The 24702-nt window shown below is 46.5% G+C and overlaps 1 protein-coding gene and 1 non-coding gene across 2 annotated transcripts in view; one reads left to right on the forward strand and one right to left on the reverse strand.

Moving 5' to 3' along the window:
- LOC119373482 (protein stoned-B-like) overlaps positions 1 to 7635 on the forward strand; it is a 40645-nt gene extending 33010 nt beyond the window's left edge. The window contains 3 exon segments of the mRNA XM_037643516.2: positions 911 to 1126; positions 5665 to 5800; positions 6582 to 7635. Of these exon segments, the coding sequence (XP_037499444.2) occupies positions 911 to 1126; positions 5665 to 5800; positions 6582 to 6931 (702 nt within the window). The 3' untranslated portion in view covers positions 6932 to 7635.
- An 11287-nt stretch (positions 7636 to 18922) lies between these two features.
- On the reverse strand, positions 18923 to 19085 carry LOC119375685 (U1 spliceosomal RNA). Its single transcript, XR_005180434.1, has one exon. It is a non-coding gene; the product is annotated as a U1 spliceosomal RNA (small nuclear RNA).
- Positions 19086 to 24702: the final 5617 nt, after the last annotated feature.

Genomic DNA, 24702 nt, shown 5'->3' on the forward strand with positions numbered 1-24702 from the left:
TTTTTGCTGTGGCGGTAAACATATTAAGATGGCTAGAGACATCAATTATGGCAGTAATCAGGGAAATTAAATTGGTCAGCTTTTTAATTACTGAAGAAAGGTGGTCAGCTTAAATGGAAAAATTGATGACCTTCCTGCGAAGAGCCCATCACCGCTTTGAGATTTCGAAAAAGCGACCTCTGCTAATTATTGCAGAGCAATGAAATTCAACCAAATTTACTGGCGGAACAGGAATTGAAGTGCCATTGAGTACAAATAGTAGATGACCAGAATGATGTCACTGTTCACATGAACAGTTGCAGTGGTGTTAGTTCTCCTAATTCGTTCACGTGTGCATGCCATGCATGCTATAATCCCAAGAGCAGCCCACATACACAAAGCAAAATTATTTGATGGTTGATATAACTGTGCTCGTTCATTCTGCGCATCTCGGAAGATTACGGCAGTTGTGCGCTTAGACATTTCAGTTTTGCCGGCGAAATTAGTCAATTTCATCACTCTGCTGATATTACCAGCAGCTGTTTTTTGGAAATCTTAAAGCAGTAGTGGGCTTTTCGCAGGTAGGATATTAATTTATCATTTAACCTGACAGTCTGTATCTGCAAATTAAAAACTAATTAGTTTAATTTCTTTAATTACTGACGTAATTGATGTCTAACCATACTAAGATGTCGGAAGCTACAGAAAAAGTAATTTGAAGGCAGCGACGAAATTCCATTCCCCTTATTTTTGAGGATTTTCGTACACATTTCTTGAAACATGCTGTATAGAGGCACCGGAACAGCAGTGAAAATCTTAACGATGAGACATGTTTGTAGCCGAATTCCTTTTCATTAAACATTCTTGATCCATTCTTTGCTGGATGTTCAAACATTCGATCCCTGTGCTGTTTGGATGTCCTTCCACACAGCTGAAGGTCGTGATGCGGGTGTCGCCGAGGCACGTGGAACTCCGTGCCGACGTCCTGGTGCCCGGCTACCACAGCCGCAAGCACGGCCAGGTGCCCTGTGAGGACGTGCAGATCCGCTTCCCTATTCCCGAGTGCTGGGTCTACCTCTTCAGGGTGGAGAAGCACTTCCGATACGGTGCCCTCAAGTCTGCGGCCAGGAGGCCCGGAAAGATAAAGGTGCCTTCTTACAGTTCCCTTCCCAGCAGAGTCTTATGCAGTTAGTTTGTGACAGAATAGAGCAGGGAGGGGTCTTAAACATGCGGCCTACGGGCCGCACATGACTGTTTTTGTCTAATTTTTTTTTTACTTCCTTAATAATTATGTTCATGAGTTGCACAGGCATGACTGGTCTAAAGCATTCTTGTTTGAGAGGCATCCCCTACTGCCAACATGTGTTGATACATAACCGTGAAACAAAACTATATATTTCAGAATCGGCACCCACATTTTAGTCATTTTGAAAATAGGTGTCAATATGATGACGTTGTTGGAATCCTGGCACCAAATCCCCTTCAGAAATGACCCACATATATGGAAAAGGTCTTCGTTCAAATGGCAACGTTAACTGGCATTTTGTACAGCCAATCTCCCCCCCTCTCCCGCTCGTATGCCTTCGTCACTGCCCTGGCCCATGCGGGAGTAAATATTCGTGACTGTGGCCTGTTACTTGAGCTGAGTTTGAGATCCCTGAGGAAGAGTAGAGTATGGGCTTGCTAACAGTGGGTTAGACTCCACGTACATTCACTGGCATGTGCTATACAGCGGTACGCTGTTAAAGGTAGGCATGGGTGAATATTTGAGCACTTTAGAAATTTGCACGAATATTACAGTATTTGAATTTGTTTTGACACGAATTTAAATTATTTGGGATTTTGAAGTATTCGAAATGAACAAATAAACGCTTGACTGCATGTAACCTCCCCGAAAAAACTAGCGTGCTTCAAGTGTCGAGCTGTGACACTTGATAGTTCGCGCTCATCGTCTGTTTGTTCGTTTAGCGGCGTCCCTTGAGCTCGAGTGACTTTCGTACGCTCCGTAACATGAGCGCGGACACCACGGTGAAAGCTTGAAACAACCCTCTTCCCCTCACCACCAGAAAACCGCGCGAGCAGACAGCGGAAGGGCAAGGTTCTCCCTGCGCTTAAAGAAGCGAGCGATCTCGCCGACGACTTTTAAATGCGCCCGTCGTGCTCCTAGCGCCATCTCGCTGGTAATGATGAAACGCTTATAAGCGCCGGCCGTCTCGGAGTCCGTCCAGCGGTAAAGGGTGTGTATAGTATAATGCTCGCCGTTAGCTATGTGGAGGATCTGCGTTTCGTGGCGTAGCGGTTAGCGCCACTCGCTGCGGAGCAAGAGGTCCCTGGTTCGATTCCGCGCTTCGGAAGCATTTTTCTGAATTATTTTTCTTTGGGGCTTTTATATATATATACATACTTATACATATACGGTGCATGACGGCGACGGCAAAATTCAGCCGAGACTGTCCATATAATTGCTATCACAATAAAAGTAGTTTCGCTGCGGTGTGGGGCTGCCATGTCGTGAAACCACTGATCCACACTGCCGGCAGTGTGAAATATCCACACTGCCGTGAGGTCGCACTTCGGTGTTAAATGTAGATTTTACGTGCACCTTGCATTTTTTTTTTAAATCGAAGAGCGTGTTATACAGACTTACATACACTAAGCATAGCAAGTTTTAAAGCGTAACGTATGTCACTACTTCTAATTTGCACCCTACTGCTATTCAAGGTTGCTTCCACTTCACTTCGAAAGAAAAAGTGACATTCACACATGCCAAGTTACAAAAATATTGTGGAAGTTAATTGGGTCAAGAAAAAAATGCACAGTTTTCTTTATAAAGTGACATACGCTATTCGAGCTATTCAATTTAAAATAATTCAACCAAATTACTATTCGCCTCTAATTCCCTTTGAACCTCAAGTTGCCTAGTCAAAGGGAATATCAGAGTGTGTGGTGGCCACTGTGGCCGGCAGCTATAATGGGCCTCGTAGATGGTGCTCTTTCATGGTCCGCTACCCTCTGCTGCTGGGCTTCGAATCGTTGTGAAGTGAACCGCTCACGTGACGAAAGAGCACCACACATGGTGCTCACTGCACCTGTGCGAAACATGCTGCAGCCGCTGGCTGGCAGAGGCGCTGAGTGGCAGCCACATGCTCCGATGCTCTCTTTAAAGGGACACTAAAGGCAAATATTAAGTCGACGTTGATTGTTGAAATAGCGGTCCAGAAACCTCTTAGTGCTACTTTTGTGCCAAGGAAGTGCTTATTTTGAAACAGAATCACGTTTTAGTGGTCTGCATCACCTTAGTGCACTTCAAATCACCCGCCTGAAAGCAGTCTTTCTCACGTCACTGTTGCCTGTGCTCAACGTTGCCCGCCTTTACTTGCGCGGCGGCGTGCACTGGCGGTGTGCACCATTCGGGCATCTGGCAACACCACATGCATGCAGCATTTTGTCGAACTTTCTGTCAGAGCGACTTTCACGAGCATGCAAAACACATGCTGCAGTACGCGATACCGAAACTACCACTGAGACGCGACTGCGTGAGCGAAGCAGGGCACCGGGTGAAGCGCAGTTCGGCGAAAACGGAACCTTTGAACCACGTGCGCCGTTCCCCATGGCAAAGCCAAAGAGGTTCTTTTTTCCATGAATCAAACAGAAACGAACAAGCAGCATTTCATTACGTCTCTTGATGCACGGTTCTTTTTTTATTGCAGCTAATTGATTACGAGTGATTAATTGTAGTCGGACTCTCTCACGTCATCGGGATCCTTTCCAAAATGTCCCGCTCGTGGCGCTCATCGTGTGATCCATTTAGCTTACCATTTCTCGGTAAGAAGGGCACTGCTGTTGATAATATTGCCGTTTTAGACGTTGCCATACATTGAGCTTTCACTCTGACATAAATTGTTATTTGCCTTTAGTGTCCCTTTAACAACGGTGGACCACTGTTTACATGTCTATGTGTCAGTCATACCTGACGAGGAATCGGAATCGTGATCTGTGAAAGACTCGAACCAGTGCGTTCCAACTTTGGTTGAAATGCCTTGACAGACTTAGCTCCAGATTAAGCTTAGTAGTAGATAGAACTTCAAAATAGCGTTTCAAAATGCCAACGAATGTTCCTGAACATATTCATTTCCTTTGCAGAGTTGTAAAACTGGTAATACCACAAGCAAGGAAGCTGAAAACTTTTAAATGTCAAACAGCTCTGGCCTACTTGGTGCCCAGATACAAGCGTACAAACTTTGACTTCATAGTTTTGATTGCTTAGTCAGTGAAAGTTGTCTATGAATACTATAGCCTACTCGCTTGGACACCACTTGTGCTGCAGCCAAATCTCCTTGTAGCAAACATAGGTGGACTGCAATTTGCGGCAGAAATTTTCTAAGATTTTACACGATTTAAGACTCTTCATGAACCTGCATGATTGTGATATCGAGATGCCAGGCTCTCTGGTGCCTAAATGGTTGCTCTGAGTGCATGCGGCAGCCTTCTCTACATCACACTCTCTTTCCTTGTTGTTTGTTCGTGCTAAATGGCCATAGTTTTCTACGGGCTACTCAGTGTTGGCATCAGCAGTTGTGTGTTGGGAACAAGGAATTCACACGTACAAGCACGCATGAAATTTTCATGTTCAGTGCATAGAGCATGATACAATCAGTGTAGCAGCATTGACACTCACTGGCATGCTCAGTCTACGCATGGCCTCCAAGATTAAGTGGTGTGCACTCGTGGGTTTAGCATCTCGGAGGCCATGTTTGCACTGTGTACTGCCCATCTCGGAGGCCAAAATTGGTGCTCTCTTAAGGGTTGCTGGTTCTGCATGGCAAAATTGGGGTCCTCACGCACAGTTCAGCTTGGCAGAAAATGCCAAGAAGTTGTGAGCTCAGACATGGGCAATGAGATCTTGCTGGCCGTAAGTTTACAGTTGCTGGCCTATTTTACAGTACTATTTAGAGTGTTCGTTGTGACAAGGTTCGAACGAACTATAGTTGGTTACAACCTAATAAAAAAAAGTGTCTGCTCCGTCCACAGCCATTGCTGTCCCTCCCACTCTAGCAAATTTGCATAAATGCTCCACCAATAGCGCTTACTTATTTTTGTGATGCCAAGCACTTCTCGAGGGTTTCAAATACACTCAAACCTCGATATAACGAACACGGATATAACGAATTATTGGTTATAACGAAGTAACTCAAGAATAGTCTTGTCATATATACAGTGTTACAAGTATATGTTTATAACGAATTTTCGGATATAACGAACTTAATTTCGTGTCGGGTGTGACTTCGTTATAATGAGGTTTGAGTGTACTTTGCCTTGTCATGCAGACCCACACTTGTGTTGTGGGTTTTAGGTTGGAAATTTGAACGTCCTAGTAAACTTTGTCAGAGATCCTGACAGTCGCTGCTCGGCCAAATGAAATGTAATGTTTCAAGTAATAATGACGAACCTTTAACTATTCATATGCGTAATAGTTACGTTAGCCGAGATAAAGTACTTACAGTTCAAGCGGAAACCAGCTAGCACGACTGTATTTCACACGTGAAGGGCACTCCTGCTACGATTCTGTTGGCGAAGCTCACATTTTTTCTTGGGTTGTAACCGACTATAGCCCTGAACATGTCGTGTTAGGGCCAAGATGTCAGATTGTTCGTAATGTTCATACATCTATTGCTGTCTGTGCAGGGCTTGGAACGGATCATGGGCACAGCCCAGCCATTGGAGACCAGCCTCATAGAAGTTTCAACGGGGCAAGCCAAATATGAACATGCCCACAAGGCCGTTGTATGGCGCATTCCTCGGTTGCCCAAGGAGGGTCAAGGTGTGCGACGTTTGATCTGTACCCATTCTTAAGTCATCAGCATCATTTAAATGAGCCACTCTCTCTCTCTCTATTTTTTTTCAGTAACTAATGTTTAACCAATTCATTATCATCATCATGCACACGGGGTGATGGTTGAGTGACAAACACTCCAACAGTTAAGTACAGTTACGTAAAGTAAAGGAGCGTTCAAGAGCAATATTTGGTCAGCCACTTCATCAAGCAAGGCATAGTTATACAAATTGAACGTAGCTGCTGGGCATTTCGGTTCATCCTACTGTAGTGACGCCTTGTAGCTGAATCTAGATTTTGCGAAATTTACACTTGTTATTGAGCCGTGCCTGTGTTATTTGAGATTCAAGACAGTAATTTGCGCAAGGAAACCTCGTGGCAGACTTTAGTAAGTAACAACAGTACTACGCCTTCCTCTGTCTTCGTTTGTGATCACAATGTCGTCATTTACCGTGAAGGAATACTAACTTCCCCAGTTTTATGTCCTCTTTTAAGTATGCTTCTGCCGTTCAATGTTGCTTTCAGTGAAAGTGGCTAAGCTTTATGTTCTTTTTTTGTTCTAATGTAGTTGTGATGAGCGAAAGGCACGAAGGTCTAAGGACAAAGAAAACAGGACAAGTATTGCACACATACTTGTCGTGTTTTCTTTGTCCTTAGTCCTTCATGCCTTTGCTCAGTGCAACTACGTTTCAATGCTTTGCACTGCTTATCTTCACGATGAACCTATACCAACTCACCCACATCGCTATTCTTATTTATCGCACTGTAGGTGCCTACACTAGTCAACTGTTCCTGCTACGACTGGACCTGACCTCTTTCGACCAGATCCCTGCCTCGTTCGAGCAGTACGTTTTCGTCGAGTTCACCATGCCAGCGACGAGCGTGTCGCACACCACGGTGCGTTCCATCTCCGTGTCCAACGAGAATCCTCCAGAGAAGTACGTCCGCTACTTGTCCAAGCACGAGTACCGGGTGGAAATAGAGCTGCAGACGGGGGAAGTGCCGCCGTCGGAGACTGAAATCTCTAGTCTGGCCGCCGTTGCCCAGCAAGCCGGTCCGTACGAGCCACCGGCAACCGCTACCGCCACCGCCGCCGCCACGAGCGACGACTCGGACTGAGTGTGCTGCCGCAGTGCTGCGCGTGTGTCGCTGCTCCCTCGGCTGCCCCTCGCGTGTGGGGGCCGCAGTGCCCTTATCTAGTCAGCAATGTATGTCAAGTGTTCAGTCTACTGTGCTATGCACACGAATGATGTGTTCCTGTTGAAAAAAAGAAGAGTTTTAAGATCCCGTTTCTTCTCGTGCATGTATTATTGACACTTTTTTGTTTCGGAGTTTTTTGTTGACTCTATACACTACCGCTACTACCACTGGCTGCTGTCAACTCTGTGATCGCTTGGCAACATCCGCCGCTTCGTTCCTCCACGTGGTTGAGGAAGCTGCAGCGGCCGTTAGTTTGTTCACGCGCTGCCAACCCGCCGCGGGTGGTGGGCCGTTGCAAGCGCTCGGCCGAGCTACGTATGGCTGCCCGGAAGAAAGGAGATTCCCTCTTCCGGTGCCGTCGACCACGTCGGCCGTGCGAATAATGCCGGAACCACCTACCCGCCCATCGGGCTCGAAGCCCGGTAGAGGGAGGGTCTGTGTGTCTGTTTTAGGCGGTGTGGCGCTCTGCAAATAAATGTCTCGACTGTGGCAGCTGGCGATGGAGCGACCAAGTCATTTGTTGCACGACTCTATGTGTATCTATGGCCGGGAGGTTCTGTGCACATGGTGTGTCTGTATGGGCACCAATCATTGCCGAAGGAAAATAAAGACGAAACACTTAAGCACACTCGCTGTAACTCCTTACTGTGTTATTAAGTCGTTAAAACATTAATGGGGAGAAAAACCATAGTAGTTCAAGTGAGTGACGAATTGGGCCAGTTCGTAGCTATTCACGGTTTCCCGCACACTTAGCTATATTTTTGCACACTTAAGCACGCTATCTTCATGAAAACAATACGGTTCACTCTATGCATGAAATGTGATGGCAGCTGTTTGTTTTGTCTTGCTTTCATTGTGACTGGTTTCGCATGAATACCCAAGGAACGGGATAACCATCAGTGGTCTGAGTCGATGCTGAAAGCACATTGTTGTAGCCACCAGACTTTGACGTTGCATACTAATTTGTCTTTATGCCCGTCGTGCCATTGTGGGTGGGGTGGCCTTATTTTTCGCTTACCTTGCACTTAAACTAACATTAACTTCATCACCAGTGGTTAATAATAATAATACCTGGGGTTTAACGTCCCAAAGCCACGATATGATTATGAGAGACGCCGTAGTGGAGGGCTCCGGCAATTTCGACCACCTGGGGTTCTTTAACGTGCCCCTAAATCTAAGTACACGGGCCTCAAACATTTTCGCCTCCATCCAAAATGCAGCCGCCGCGGCCGGGATTCGATCCCGCGACCTTCGGGTCAGCAGTCGAGCGCCATAACCACTAGACCACCGGGGCGGGGCACATCACCAGTGGTTGGTCGCACGACGTGACCAAACTAAAGCTTTAGTTTCACTTCTTTATCCTTTAAAAGAACATCTGGGGATTGATCTCTCTTATGAGCGATATAAGTTCATTAGTTTGGACATCCATTGGATTTCCAAACTACACCAGCACCATTGCTCTAAAAATTAATATAGCTGTCTTTTTTTATATATTTTCACTAGGTCCAAGACTCTTGACTGATACATTGCCAAGAGGAGCCAGACGGAATTGGGGTTTTGAGGTTGACATATTTGTCTTTCACGATTGTTGAATGTCCCCGCATTGCTTTAAATGAGCTGAATTAATTTGCATTAAATTAACGTTGACTGAGAGCGCCATAGACGGTAACTCATAGGATGCTGTTGCACAACTCTTAGTAGATACTGTCCTTGTTGCTACTCCATGTAGTCTAATGATTATGCAGTGGTTTGTAATCGACTGCGGTCAATATAGTAAAGTGTTCTTGTTGGTGTCGATTCAGCACGCTCGTAGGCCTAAGACCCTTAATTGCCTTAGTAGCTTTCATTAGCATGTGGATCACTCGTGATCCACATGCTAACGCCTTAGGTGAACTGAATTGGAAGTGCGTAATCTGAAGGTTGCAGGTTTGGTTCCTGCCGGTGGCTATAAATAGTTGTCTTTTCGTCCACTTTACTTTCTTCACACAATTACTGCAATACACTTGGACTGACACCTGATTTTTCTTGACCCAGTTTATTGCGGCGCAACAGAAAGCTCACCCTTCGTATTGTTTCTAGCTGCAGCGGTTGATCTTAAAAGCGCGTGGGTTATTTTATAAGCACTATTTTTCCATCTGAAAAGCCTCTAAAAGTGGATGGAGGCATCCTCCAGCAACGCTGCGAAGCGATACCCATAGCCCTCCTCGCATTACGCTCAACATTGTACTTTCACAGCAGTGAGTGAAACTGTGGTTAACCACCTTCATATTGATATTTTCAACCGTGTTTGAATATATAAAGCAGGTAGACTAAGTTTTCCGAACGCTCGTCGTCACGTGAGATCCCTTTACCACCTCGCGAGCCAGGCGCTCGTGGCCTCCGCGATTAGCTCCGGCAACGCGTTGCCGAAGCTAATCACAGAAGTTGCGAGGCGCTCTTCGTACTTGAACTCGTCGTTAGGTGCCGCTAGGCCCTCAACTAAAAACGTTCGTGCTGCCGCTCATGAGCATCGGATCATGCGTCAAGCGAAGGGGCCGCCGCTGTCCTGCTCAGTACAAACGAAAGCATATCTGCGCGTTTTAAGTTAGAAAAGATTGTAATAAAAAGTGTGCTGCATCTCAACGCTAACTAAAGACAGTCAATAGCGTACACCAGTCAAAAGGTCCCGCGATCGCAAGAAGTGCATCCTCACTTTTTGCCATGAGAGGCACGAACATTTTGAGTGGAGAAATAAAAAGATAAATCCATGTTTAAGGAAAAAAACAGGGTTCGTTTTAGACAATACAATAGACAACCTTTACATTAGTGGGGTTATCTCAGTTAGTGCTCTGAGCGGTTGTATGTGAAATTAACGTCCCCTTAGCTTCATTATCTGCTGGTTTTCATTAAAGTTGTGTCAAACAAAAGAAACGAGCCCTCAAATTTTCTTTCATGAACTGAATGCAGTACGATTGCAGGTTCACGAATAGAGCAGTGGTCGGAAAGCGCGGCGTGTCGCTTAATCCGCCTTTTTCATTTTCCTGTGCTGCCCTCTGCCGTTTTGGTATGGGGGGGTGAGGGGGGGGGGTGGCGGAGCTTCGCGGGGTGATCCGGGACAACCAGGCTAGCCAAAACAAAAACCTCGGAGATCAAAAGGCATGCAGAGACGGCTGAGACTGAAGCCCCTTCATGCATTTTCCTCCGGCTGCAGTGGTAGCGATGGATACGCTAAAACCCCTCCATCACGGCTGCTGCAGCCGCTATGCAGGGGTAGGGTGGCTAGAATGGGGAGGTGTGATGACCGGCCTCCGGAGGCTGGCCCAAAAGCGCGTTCCTGCCGCGCGGTGACGCTGCCGGCGGGGGCGCTGTGCTCTTCTCGCGTCGTCTGCTTGCCTCTAGGCGGGCAAATGATACGACCGCGCTTAGTTTTACCGCTGTAGTGTTTTCAATGATGTTGACGTCGAGAAACTTTATGAAATGGTTCAGCGCTATAATTTCACGTGTAATCTACAAGCGCCGACCACGCAGCCGATACAGAGTGCGGGTTTCGCGGCCACTTCTTGCGAGGTGGGCGCGCTTGTCACGCGAATAGTAGTTTAAATGAATCCCTCCCGCAGACCAGCAGGTTGGAACAACCCTGCGTGTGTCGTTCGCACATTTGTTATACATTTTCTATTGTAAGAGTACTTTAAAGAGCGGAAGTCAATGCAATTTTTATGCAGTGCGGTAGAAGAATGCAATAAAGTACAAGAATACAAGACTGATGGCTTGATACAAGTTTACTGGAAACAGTACATTAAAACATTACATAACACAGGGCGCCTCACTTTTCTGCTCTTCAAACACCGCTGAGGCATATGGGCCGGCATACCTGGGAGAAACACCAAAATGGGCGACATGTGAAGTATATGAAATAATCTTGCACAGTTGTGATACCCAAGAGGTATGTACCAAAACACAACATACCTCGTGACACAGATCCATCACACACAGCGGAGAACAGGTCATTTGCTGACAATGTTGTGCAGTCAGACACATCTAATCGCTTAAACTCGCTGGTCTTTCCAACTCCACAACACACAGAATTTATCTGCATACACCAGAAACTCTTGGGCCTCTTCCTCAGACTCAACGGTGCGCTGAAAGTGAAGGTGGCCAGCCAGGAAAATGGTGCAGGAGGGTGAATTTCGTTCTTCAATTTCAAACATAGCTATCTTATTGAAGGCAGCAGGAGGTACTTTGCTTTTATGATATTCAGCTGTTCGGTAACTCGCTATGTTTTCGGTTTGGAACGTCTGATGTGACCAATACCCCGATGGTAGTCGAAGACGAAAAATGAAGTGTTTCCGAGGTACTTAATCGTTGACTATGTCCAGTTCGTCATGAGGAGTGAGCTGAACCGATTCGCGTGCTGAATCGTCGATGCCTTCGCGGCTCTTCTTTGCAGGCACGGAAGAGCACTGTCCCGTTCTCCTCTTCCTCTCTTTTGGCAGAGTTATCGTCATGTACTTTGGAAGGTTCGCGAAAATTGTTGGGATAGCACTCTCCCTAAGGGCAGGCACATCGCGTGGTATGTGGACCTCCTTTCCATATGACAACGTGCACGTAGTGTCTCGTGATAAACCTGCAAAAACATAATAAAAAGTGAGCGCAGCCTCTGTAATGAAGACATTTCGGATTTCCAAGCAACGAAACAATATGTGCAAGTGCTGCAACTAGGTGACACACATCGAGCCGCGGGTCGATGGAGGCGGAACGCGAAATGCGCCCACGTGGAGCAATATGCCAATGTGAGATCAAGAACAACCCACGAAACACAAGAAAAGCTAGAAAATTTCTACTAAACATCTAGAAAGGAAACTCCAAAAGTATATTAGAAGTTTATTTGAGATGTTATTTAGACGTAAGCAGCTTGAAAACTTCCTGTAGCTGTGCTAACGCCACGTTATTAGAAGTCTAGAAAACTGCTTGCAAGAATTCTAAAAAACTTCTTGCTAGATCTTTTTAAGAGCTTTTTTAGACATTTATTTTTCATGCAAACCAGCTTGTTGAGGAGCTTGCCCTAGTCAATTCGTTGCATCATGCAGCCTTTTGCAATCACGTTTTAGCTGTTCACTGTCAAGCGTAATAGGTAAAGGGATGCCTGCGTAATATGGCGTCACATTAATTTCTGGAGCTACTCTAGCGAGCAGGATTGATAATTCAAAAAAAGCAGATGTTCAGGGGAAGATGGAAGCTTGACGAGATGACAAATTCTTCGACACGGGGTGTCGCTGGAGCGATTTCGACAAGCGGACTTGTCAATTCACAGCTTTGAAGAAGACAAGTTTGCTTGTGGAAGCGCTGACTCCAGCGACACCCCGTGTCCAAGAATTTCTCATCTCTTCAAGCTTCCATCTTCCCCTGAACTTCTGCCTCTTTTGACTTATCAATTTTGCTCGCTAGAGTAGCTCGAGAAATTAATGTGACGCCATATTACTCAGGCATCCCTTCACCTATTACGCCTGACAGTGAACAGCTAAAACGTGATAGCAAAACACTGGCATGATACAACGAATTGACTAGCGTGTTGCTGGAGCCAACATTTTGACAAACTAACTTGTCTTCAAGTTCCAGCCTTGAAGAAAAGTCTGCTTGTCGAAACGGCTCCGGCGACACCCTGTGTTCAAGAATTTTTTATCTCAGCAAAATACCGGTGTTCTTCTGGCCAAAGAATTAGTTAGCCCTATTTATTCAGACATGACATTGCCTTAATTCATTGTTCTCAACACATCTAAGCATTTTGATGTCGGGCCATTTTCATTACTTGTGTTTTATGGAATGCGTTATACCACGCTTCCAAAAGTAAATGCGAAATTCCAACAAACGTTGTTATCATGCATAACCTTTATTGTAGCAATTCCAAACAATATGTTGGCCACTTGACATATGCTGGAGCAATGGAATTGATGACTTTGTTCAAGAACCTGCACGCAAAAGGCACAGTAAAGTACAACGTGTCTCAATCAATCAGACATGTATCAGCACAACAAAAATCGGAAGGCTGTCTTGGCAAACACACGAGCACAGCAGCAATACTTTGCTAAATCATCGAACATTTGTAAACGTCAATAGGAGCAGTTCAATGGCTTATTTTGTCTCAATGAAGTAAATTTAGATATGTTAAAGAATCTTGGGTAGGCAAAATTTAGAGTTCCTCTACAATGCTGTGAGTCAATAATATCGTGGTTTTGGGAATACCTGGAATTCTAATTTCAGCCTGCACACAAAAGGCACGATGAGCCAAGAAAATGTTTCAGTCAAGCATGCACCTACACCAGCATAACAAAGAAACAAATAAAACGAAACAAGAGGCTAGTTTGGTTAAACGGCAACAAACACCGTAGCACAGGGCGACACTGGTTTAGGGAAAAATTCGCCCTAGTTGGTAGCACCCCCCCCCCCCCCATGCAAATAATTTTTTTCGCGTAACCAACACTAACTTTCAGTAGAATAGTTTATTGCACACGAGGCAAACAGTTGCACAATGCCGGTGCACTCACACTGCACCAAGAAGCAATGCACCGAGATTTGTCTTTTTCCATTTCATTTTTAGATATACATAACTACAGTGTACTAACATAACACTCATAAACTCACAGACTACTGCACATTCCAGAAAGTCTATTCTTTATCTGATAAGGACAGGTACAGAGTACTAAGGCGAGTGGTACGGATATTTGCGATTTTGGCAGCTCATAGTATTATCAATCTCGTTAGTTAAGCTCTTTTGGTTGATAAAACCTTTGAGTTCTGCTAGAAAGGTTCACATCCACACGTTCTACAGGACAATGCAAGCCACCCATCATTGGCTTTATTTACAAGATTACAATGCTCTCTTAACCTATCATTCATGCAGCTGCTTGTTTACACGACATACTGCTTACTGCAGGAAAGAGGTATCTGAAAAGCGACAGTTTCTCCACATTCCACAAACCGCATTCTATGTCGTTTCTGGCAAGCAGTTGTCTTCTTCGATGCTTGGCTCCTAATTCTGCAAATCGATTTCAGCTTTCATGGAGCGGAAAAACTATTTGTACATTAGCAAGTGACATCAACCTTATTATGTAGTGCAAAATTTCGTGCAAGTGTGGCACAACAGCTATTCCTTCTTGACCAACATCACTGTTGGAATGGCAGACCAGAGCAATGGAGCGGTACTTCCTAATCGGGACCTCTGCGACTAACACCTTTGTTTGAGTGACGTGTTGTGTGTGAATCTTTCCAATGTGCTATGTGTTCCGTTGAGTTGTTGCGCTATTCAAGTACAGAATAAAAAGGTTGGCATCACGTGCTAATGTGCAAGTAGTTTTTTAGGGGCGAAGCTCCTTAAGGCGGCACCCGTTCGTCCCTCGTAGTCGTAGTCGTAGTAGTCGTAGTGCGTAACCAGTCTTACGCTTTGACCTCCAAGGTGGTGCCGGTGGGAGATTTTTCCTGTGCGTTGTTGAACAATAAAAAATTCGCAGCGTGCGCGTTAACTAAAAGCCGAATTCTTCTGTCTCTCATTCCCCATTAGCAGCCATTGGCATGTTCCAGTAGGAAACGTTAGTAGAAGTAGAAGTGTAAGTGTTAGCTAAAAGCCGACTTCTTCTGTGTCTCATTCCTATTAGCAGCCATTGTTTACCTCCAAGGTAGTGCCTGGTGAGATTTCTCCTGTGCGTGATTAAACAATAAAAATTTTGTTCAAAACGCCGTTGATTGATGAAATAAACCAACGAAAGACGCCAGATGTTTTCTAAAAGCAAAACGAAAGAATGCCAGATGTTTTCTAAAAGCAAAACGAAAAGACGCCAGCTGCTTAACGAAAGACGCCAGATGTTTTCTAAAGCAATGGTTTTCTAAACAATGAAAATTCACAGCGTACATGTAAAATTAAAGTGAGCTGCAAGTCGTCATAACTCATCGAACCTTTAGTATAAACGCGCCCGATCACACGTCGGTGATGATGTACTGGGCAGAATTCACGGAAGATTCACGGTTTACCGATGAACCTCCGCAGCTTCGCCCACTCATCATCATTCACTCCGTGGATATGCTGTGATTTTTTTCAGCTCGATGCAAGCTGAAATCGATTTGCAGAATCAGCACTCAAGCACCAAAGACGACGACTGCCTGCAAGAAACAACATAGGACACAGTTTCTGGAATGCAGAGAAGCTGTCATTTATCAGATACCTCTTTCATGCGGTAAGCAGTATGCCGGGAAATGGGCCACTGCAGGAATGATAGGTTAAGAGAGCATTTTTAAAAGAGGCGAGCGAATGTTGGGTGAGTTAGTGTCTCGACATAGTAAATACCATCGTAAGTAGCGCAACTAGACAGGACAACAGTGTTCGTCTGTTCCTTTCTGTTGTCCTGCCTAGTTGCGGTACATACAATGGCATTTATAAGACAGCATTGTAATCTTGTAAACACGATGGATGTCTGGCGTTACAGTGTAGAGCATGTGAGTGGGAACCTTTCTTTCAGAACACAAAGGTTTTATTAGCTAATAGAGTTGAACTAACGAAGTTGATAATAGAAGCTGCAAAAATTGCAATAGGGGGGTATATATTTTGTTAGCACTCCTCGACTGTCCTTCTCGAATGAAGCACTGACTTCCTTGAACATGGAGTAGTTCGCGAGGTGATCAGTATGCCGTATATTTTGCTAAAATAAAGAGGAAGAAGACACATCTCTCTGCATGGCACCTTGGTTAAGCTTGAGGGCACCACCCCATTGTCTACAAGTGCCTCGTGTGCAATAAACCATTTTTTTTAAAAGTTAGTGCACAGATTGTCCCTCTTTTTTCGGCTTTGTGTTGCTTATGTGCTAAAAATTTTTACCAAGTGTGTTGAGGTCACTTATGAGTACAGAAAACAAGATATACTTTAGAAATTTCAACCACAAATACACACAAGCACAACAGCAAAACCTAGTTAACAGTAGAAAACTTGTAACAGCCAAAGGAAAGTGCAGCTGAACAGTTGATATTGCCCACATAATGCGCTTAAATTTAGGTATGTTTCAGAATCCCGGGTAAGCAAAATCAACGAGTTCCTCCACAACGGTGGCCATCATAATCGTGTCGTGGTTTCGGCAATACTCAGAACTTTATTTTCAACCTGCACGCAAATGGCACAATGAAGTCAGCCAAGCATGTGCGTGCAACAGCTTACCCTATGTCTTTCAAAAATTATGACAAATCGGAACATTTTCGAAGCATATGTTTTGACGCCTTCTGCACATCCTTCTAAGGCCTCACAGCAAAGTTACTTGAACACGGGCATGAGCTGGCGCTCTCATGTGTAATTCGTTCAGGTGACCTGTCGGCGGGTTCAGGTGACGCACTTTCACATTCATCACCCTCAACACAGATTGTAGCCAGGCAGGCATTGTCTACGCTTTCAGTAGTTGAGTTTTGTTCTGAAAGGTTACTTTCTTTATTTTGCATCGAGGCGGTCTGGCGAAAAAGCGGCTCAACTGCAGCATGAAGTCGGCGATGTTTTTGCCGACGCGATAGGGAGCCGATAGCTTTCTTTTTTTTTTCCATGGCAGACCCTTTCGCGCGGAAAACTAAAAATAACACTTACGTCTGTTGGATGTCTGGAAGACAATGAGGTCCTGGAGTTTTGAACCGAAAAAATAGCAGGACGAACAAGAAAGAAGCACATTCCGAAAAGACGGAGAAAGGATATTCAACTTGAAACGCTTGAAAATAACTGCGCAGCTATCGTCAGCGGCTTCGGTGGAGAGGGAGCGAGAGCGCCAGAGCGGCGTCACGGGCGGCCAATGAGAGCGCACGACACGATGACGTAGAATGACGAAGTGTGCGGCGACCAATGGCGACCATAGGTGGCGACATGTCTTGACCATGGCCTCCGAGATGGCGGACGCGCCCGCCATCTCGGAGGCCATGTCTTGCCTCCCGACGGCGGGAGGATGAGGCGAGGTTGTGGAGAGGAAAAGGCGCTTTTCTTCCGCCCTCGCTAGGAGCGCGCCTCAGCAAGCATGGTCTGCGCGCGAACGAACTAACTGGAGATGACGCTGGAAGGGTCCGGGGGCACTCTCGGTCCCGATACTGCGCATACATTGTATCACATTTTATTTCATCAATTAAGCGATGATGATCGATGTTCGGCGAATGATTTTGCATCCTTCACGTGCATGGTGGGCTAAAAGATGGGAAAATTTGGTTTACCGATCTTCACATGTTAAAATGGGGAGAAATATAAACGCGCTACCCTTTCTTTTTATTGCGCATGCGGTTCAGGCGACCAATATTTGCGATTACGAACGTATACGAGCGACCGAAGTTCATATGTGCGCATTTTAATGGCAAAAGCTATAGAAAAAAAGGTTCACTAAACGTTTTAAAAAGACTTCTTGTAAAAAACGTTTTTTCAACGTCTTCTAAAAAACTTCTTGTGAAAAACGTTTATTCAACGTTGCATAATATACCTAGATGTCTGCATACCTTTTTAGTCGTTTCAAGAAGTTTTTTAGAGGTTTTGTGTTTCGTGGGAACCGATATCATCTGAATTAGTCTGGCTCTTTCCACTGCAGTTCTGCTGCTCATGACCCGTGTGTCACACCGGGCCGTTAAACACGCCAATGTGATAACTTGTAGAAACCTCACCTTTTCTATATGCTTAAACATGTACGAATTCCATACGTACCCTGGGTCAAAATGCCTTTCGCAAACTGCAGAATTCTCTTGCAGTGGCTTGTCGGCCCTTGGTATGGCACGTGCCCACTTCTCAAATTCATCCTTACGGGCAGGTGCACGAAAGAGAGAGAGTCTTTCACCGCAGGACTTGTAGCCGCCGTCGCTACCTGGCACAAGCACCACCTCTGTTTTTTTTTTTTTTTTTTCCCCGTCGACGCCATTCATAAGAGCGGTTCAAAAATCGACGTCATCCGCTGACACCATCTCCTTCAAGAAATCGGGAAGCGATAGAAAAACAGGCCGTACTTCACGAACAGCGACAGCTAACTTGTGCTGCTCCGTTACCTACGAGACACAAGCAACACATGCAACACATGCTCACAGTCGGCACATGCCAACGGCACCCCCGACTGACGCGCCAAATTTCCCCCAGCGGCGAGAACGCGCAGTGGGGCCTCGCTAGGCAAGAGGCCGCCGCCGCGGTCATCACACCTCCCCATTCTAGCCACCCTAGCAGGGGCTTTAGCCGAGACCTTTCCTCAGCGTTTCTCGACTTTCCCGCCAGGGGAAGGGCGCATGCGCCGTGAGAAAGGCTGACTGGTAGCGCCATTTGGATTGCTTGCTGCTTCTGTAGCCATGAGGGAGTAAACAACCGTGTGCGTAGCCCGGGACCCACCCCGCCCTGAAGGGCCGTAATTGAAGGGGCCCTTGGCGCGTGCATCGATGGCGCGTCATACATAATCCGCCTTTTTCACGATGGCCCGCCGGGAGTAGAGTTACTGTATATGCTACCTTTAGGTAGCAGAGTTGCGCATCTGTTTTCCAAACGCCGCTAGCAACCATGCATTGCGGAGAAGCTGACGCTCGGGCCAATTTTCGTATTGCTCGACGCCGCCGCTGCAGCTCACTCAATTAACACTAGTCATCGACAGCCAATGTTTATCGCCGGCCTTCGACACGCCAGACATGTTTATCGGCGACGCGGTAGGCATGTCACCTGCAAAAATGGAGTGCGACTTCACCGCATAGCTGTGGTTGCTAGCCGGACCTATGCGCTACTCTGCTACCTAAAGGTAGCATATACAGTGACTTTAGCCGGCAGCATGCAGCCTCCCCCCTAGCGGAAAAGTATTTTCCCGGCACCCCCAAGAGACATGGACATGGCCTCAGCGATCAGCTCCGACAGCGCGCCGTTGCCAATCGCGAAAGCCACGAAAGAGAGCTCTTACTTTGGAATTCTCACACTAGGGGCTGGCGCGAACGCCAAGCCCCACTACCAAAAATTACATGTCCCAGCTATCCCAGTTTGGGAAAGTGGCGCGCTTCAGCCATCCGCAGTGCAATGGAAAGCCTCCGCACGGAGCCCCGGCCTGGCTGATCACCGGACAGCTCGACATCAGGTAAGTATGCCATTTGAATATTGGGCGACAAATCCCATTCAAAGGGCACCGCCATTTGGCACAAGGTTTCAAGGCAGTTCGGTGCTCATGCAAAAGCGCCGATAATTGCTTGTGGTGTTCAGTTTAAACATATCTGTGCAAAATCTCGGATGACGCAGGTCTGTAAATCTAAACAAGGCAGTGGTGGCGCAGTGCAAATAAGTTTTGTGAAAGAAATGCGGAGAAAGAAATAGATTGCGGAACGTAAACTACAAATGGCCGACTACGTGCACACGGCGACTAATGCCGATGATTGGTGATTGGTCGCTCAGACTAGCGCGAATTATGAACAAAAAGGAAAAAAAAAGGGAGAGCTTTCCAGCAGCAAACATTCTGCAGAAAGCTCACTGAGTTGTGTATGCGTAAGCACAAATGCGCAACGTACGCCATTTGCTTATCGCCGTTGTGTAATCCTAGACCTCACTGGACCCCTGACTGACCACCATAGGCGTGCGCACGGGGGCAGGGGGGGGACGCACCTCCCTCTAGTCACCTAAGAAAGGGGAGGGGGGCGAAATCTGCCCCATATATTGAGCCCCCAAGTCATCTAAGAGGGTGGGGGGGGCGCAAAATCTGCCTCGTACATTGACTTAGTAGGGGGGGGGGGGGCGCTGCGATGAACCTTCGCCCCCCGTGATGGGGAACTGTGCGCACGCCTATGCTGACCACCATACCCACTTGAAAAGTTCGAGGTTTGAGCACTTTTGTATTGGCCGCGAGATCGAGTCGAGTCGCCGCCTGGCGGCTACTGGCTGAAGCGCGCCTATTTGCTCCCTGCGTCGTCTGCTAGCCACGTCGTGTTTGCATGTGCGCGTACGTCCTGCACGTTCTCAAAGGGCGGTTTGTTCTGTTATGTTAGCGCGAGTTTAACTGCTCGTACGTATACCTAGCATGGTGTACAGAAGCAAATGAGCTTTCTCGGCTGCATGCGCATTGTAATAAGATCAGTGAGTGCGACTATCGAGAGGGCTGTGTATTGGTGTCGTACCCTTCGTTCGCCAGAATTATTTCAGTGTTGGTGCCGCTTCCTGGTTCAAGCACACCCTAAAGTGCGCTTGGCATAGTACCAAAACATGAGGAACATTAAATAGTGTGTGAATGCGCATGCAGCGTTTCAGGGACTCGGTGGTAAACAAAAAACGAGGCTCATAGACTTTCGCGTTGTTGTTAATATGTCCTTTTATTGCACGGTCGTGGTCCCGCTACAGCGAAATATTTCTATCAAGTGAAGTCTGAGACTTCAATACTCAAACTATCCCTTAAAAAAAAAAAACAGACAATGGAATGAGACGGCAGCGATAAAACGGAGTTGCCGCGCGAAATTTTATCTTGGCGCGAAATTTATGCAGAACCACCCGTGTGCTTAGATTTAGGTACGCTTTCAAGGACCCAGATATTCAAAATTAATCTCGACGGCGTACCTTACATTTATGTCGTATAATTTCACGCAAAACCTCATCCTTTCTTATGTTTACATTATCTTGAGCGTTTGTGTGGAATTAATGGAAGGCAGCGGACATTATTAGTTTGAAAAAAAAAAAGACACTTGTTTCATAAAATAACCGGACCTTTGTTGCATCATTGTCGTGAACGTAATCAATCGACGAAAGCTCTGTGCTAATTACCTGCGTATATATGCGTATTCGCGTGAACATTGCTATTGAACTCATTGCACAGGAATATGGGCTGGTATACAAATGAGCAGGAAGTAAACACTTAAGTAGTTCAGTCGTGCTACTGCAGTGCGTAGTACACAAAACACAAGCTAAACACGTACAGAGAAAACAACAACAACAACAAAAAAAAAACGTCATATAGTGCGTAAGCGCAGGCTGTCATCCAGGGCGAGCATCGCTTTCATCGGCAGAATATTGCGCTTCTCTCACTAGTAGTAGTAACGTTGGATGATCTTCGTGCATCGATTCAACAATGAAGAGCGTATATATTACCAGTAAGCTGCAATCAACGCATTTTATTCGCCGACAGTCGGCTCAAACCGCTCACAACGAAGCGCCGCTGTGTGCATTTGTACACGCGCCTCCGACCGCCTCTCCACACTAACGCGGCGACGGTGCTGCCACCTATAGGTCCATCTCGCGGCCAATACTGTTCAGAGCTCGGGGATTTGATGGCCAATGCACTTCGAAGGTTCGGGGTTCGAGTCCATACAATTCCAGAGGTTGAGTTTCAACGTTGTTGGAAGTTTCAAGTCAATTAATTAATTAATTGTAGGGGTTTTACGTCTGAAAACGACGATATGATTTTGAGAGACGCCGTAGTGGAGTGATTCGGAAATTTCGAACGTGTGGGGCTCCTTAACCTGCACGTAATTCTAAGCACACGGGCCTCTAGCAATTTGCCTCCATAGAAATGCGGCCGGGATTCCCTATACTTCGGTGATAGAGGGTTCGATAACCCATTGCACTTAAAAGAATCGTGGTTTCTATACTAAGTTCCAACCTGAAACTTCGTAAGGTAGCGACATACGTGGTTAAAAGGGCGCCTCCTCGCTTTTCTCCCTCCTTCGCCCTCTCCTATGCTGACGCCGCGTCGGTATTGGCCAACTGCCGTCACGTGGGACCGCGCGCAGCGTTAGTTTGTTTACAGTCGCTCTCGACTGCCATCTTTGCTCGTGAAGCGTGGATCTAGCGTGGACTCGCTGGTGCACAGCGTATGTGTTCTATGGATACGCACTTGTCATTCCGTGCGCATTTTGCTGTGAAGTACTTTTCACACAAGACCGACGTCGCTGTTGGCTACCATGGGCTGCAGGGGCGTAGCCAGGGGGGGGGGGGTTGGGGGTTCAAACCCCCCCCGAAATTTTTCAGTTTTGCTTGCGTATATATACACGCACTCATACAAACGCACGCACGAACATACATAAAGTATGGTTGAACCCCCCCCCCCCGAAAAAAATTTCTGGCTACGCCCCTGATGGGCTGCTGCTGCGCCTTGTGACGTCAGAACAAGTCTAGCGAAGGCAAAACGCTCCTCTTGATACCGTCCGGTAAGCGCAACGAGTCGCGACGAGAGACTTGGTTGCAAAATCGGAAGGGAGAGCTTCAGGCCGACATTTTCGACTTGACTATGCGAGGTAAGTTGCGAGTCTTTCATACTGTAAGTAGTGTCGAGGTTCGCGAAGTTCGATGCCCACTCTAACGCAGTAGTATAGCGGGCGTCGCACTGCAGTACGCCGCCATCTCTCACGCACGTTTTATTACTGCTTCTGTGGGGTCTTTGCTTTTGTTTCTTTGTCAACAATACGCAGTAATGGAAGTGCTGATCCAATTGCTCCAAACTGCTCCAAAAGAGAAATGCTGCTCCATAATGCTCCAAACTGTGATTTTTGTTAGTAGCGGCTCCAAATCTGCTCCAAAACGGCACTGAGGAAACGAAGACGAGGAACATTAACTGTGTGACCACCTCACAAGCCCCAACGAAACCAAAAACAGTCCGTATACTATCATCCTAGTATCCTACTAGTTTGCGGCTTTAATGGCTCAGATCTCACTTATGCAGCAAGAACTTGCATATCAAGCACATTTAGCTTTTTTAGGGGCGTAGCTCCTTTGGTTGTGGGTCTGTCCCTCCTCTGTAGTAGTAGTAGTAGTAGTAGTAGTAGTAGTAGGTAGCCACCTCTAGTTCTTGGAGTGTTCACTAGACGGCGCTGTCGTAGCCACCTCTAGTTCTCAGAAAGATCCCTAGATGGCGCGGAGGCGCTTGCTGCGTTGCGGATGCGTGCTCTAGTCCCCCCCCCCCCTCTCTCGCCTCGCGTCGCCGACGCTCCGCGCTCGCTGCGTTGCAGATGCGTGTGTGCAGCATTAAAGCGCGTGTGCAGCATGTCTCGCTCCATAACACGGACAGTGGTTGTCACTCGTGAAATCTGTACCTTCGTAAACGCTCCGCACTGACGCTTTGGACGAACGGCGTATTTTAGGGGCGAAGCTCCTTAAGGCGGCACCCGTTCGTCCCTCGTAATCGTAGTCGTAGTGGTGCGTAACCAGTCGCAACGCTAGTACCAGATCTTGACCTCCAAGGTTGTGCCGGTGGGAGATTTTTCCTGTGCGTTGTTGAACAATAAAAAATTCGCAGCGTGCGCGTTAACTAAAAGCCGAATTCTTCTGTCTCTCATTCCCCATTAGCATCCATTGGCATGTTCCAGTAGGAAACGTTAGTAGAAGTAGAAGTGTAAGTGTTAGCTAAAAGCCGACTTCTTCTGTCTCTCATTCCCATTAGCAGCCATTGTTTACCTCCAAGGTAGTGCCTGGTGAGATTTCTCCTGTGCGTGATTAAACAATAAAAATTTTGTTCAAAACGCCGTTGATTGATGAAATAAACAAACGAAAGACGCGAGATGTTTTCTAAAAGCAAAACGAAAGAACGCCAGATGTTTCTAAAGCAAAACGAAAAGACGCCAGCTGCTTAACGAAAGACGCCAGATGCTTTTTAAAGCAATGGTTTTCTAAACAATGAAAATTCACAGCGTACATGTAAAATTAAAGTGAGCTGCAAGTCGTCATAACTCATCGAACCTTTAGTATAAACGCGCCCGATCTCACGTCGGTGATGATGTACTGGGCAGAATTCACGGAAGATTCACGGTTTACCGATGAACCTCCGCAGCTTCGCCCACTCATATCCTTCACTCCGTGGATATGCTGTGATTTTTTTTTCACGCATTTATTAGTCAGCATGCCGTGCCTCTCCTTTGTCCGCCAGGACGATGACTCGACTGCTGGAACGGGCTCATTATTGGCGATGCTTTCTTGCGCTTAGTACAACAGAAATATGGCTGGAGTGCACCGCATAACACGTCTTGTATCCGCAAATTAGCGTTTCGCTCGCGCACGCTAGCACGCTCTTGTTCTGTCTTCGCGTTGTTGTCAGCTGATTGCTCCAGCACACATTCAGTATTCGCAATTAGCGTTTCTCTCGCGCGCACTAACACACACTTGTTCTGTCTTCGCGTTGTTGTCAGCTGATTACTCCAGCACACGTCCAGTATTCGCAAATTAGCGTTTCTCTCGCGCGCACTAGCACACACTTGTTCTGTCTTCGCGTTGTTGTCAGCTGATTGCTCCAGCACACGTCCAGTATTCGCAAATTAGCGTTTCTCTCGCGCGCACTAGCACACACTTGCTCTGTCTTCGCGTTGTTGAGTGTCAGCTGATTGCTCTCAATTAATTGTTTCAGCGCCGACGACCTCTCATCTTGGAGACCGAACGACAATACCAGAATATGCTCGAGGCATTTCGTCAACGGTGAAAAAAGCACCATCGAGCATCATCCGGGTTACCTGCTGACATTATTCCCTCTTGTCTACAAGAGGCGGTCGACAGCTACAAATTTCTACAATTGCGACGTGCAAGGCATGCTCTTAGTAATAAAGCTACAAGTGACGGATGAGAAACATATACGGTCGTATTTGTGTGCTTAAGTGGAATAAAATATTTATTCTTTAACTTAGTTGTAGTTCGACGTCGTAAGCATGCTCGCTCTGTTGAGACAAGCACTTCGCTGCGATGTCGGTGTTGTTCACTTCTAAAGGCCCGAACACACGTACGCGTTGCAGCGCGTCAACGCGTG

This window comes from Rhipicephalus sanguineus, chromosome 11 (assembly GCF_013339695.2).
Source record: "Rhipicephalus sanguineus isolate Rsan-2018 chromosome 11, BIME_Rsan_1.4, whole genome shotgun sequence".
In the NCBI taxonomy this organism is placed as follows: domain Eukaryota; kingdom Metazoa; phylum Arthropoda; class Arachnida; order Ixodida; family Ixodidae; genus Rhipicephalus; species Rhipicephalus sanguineus.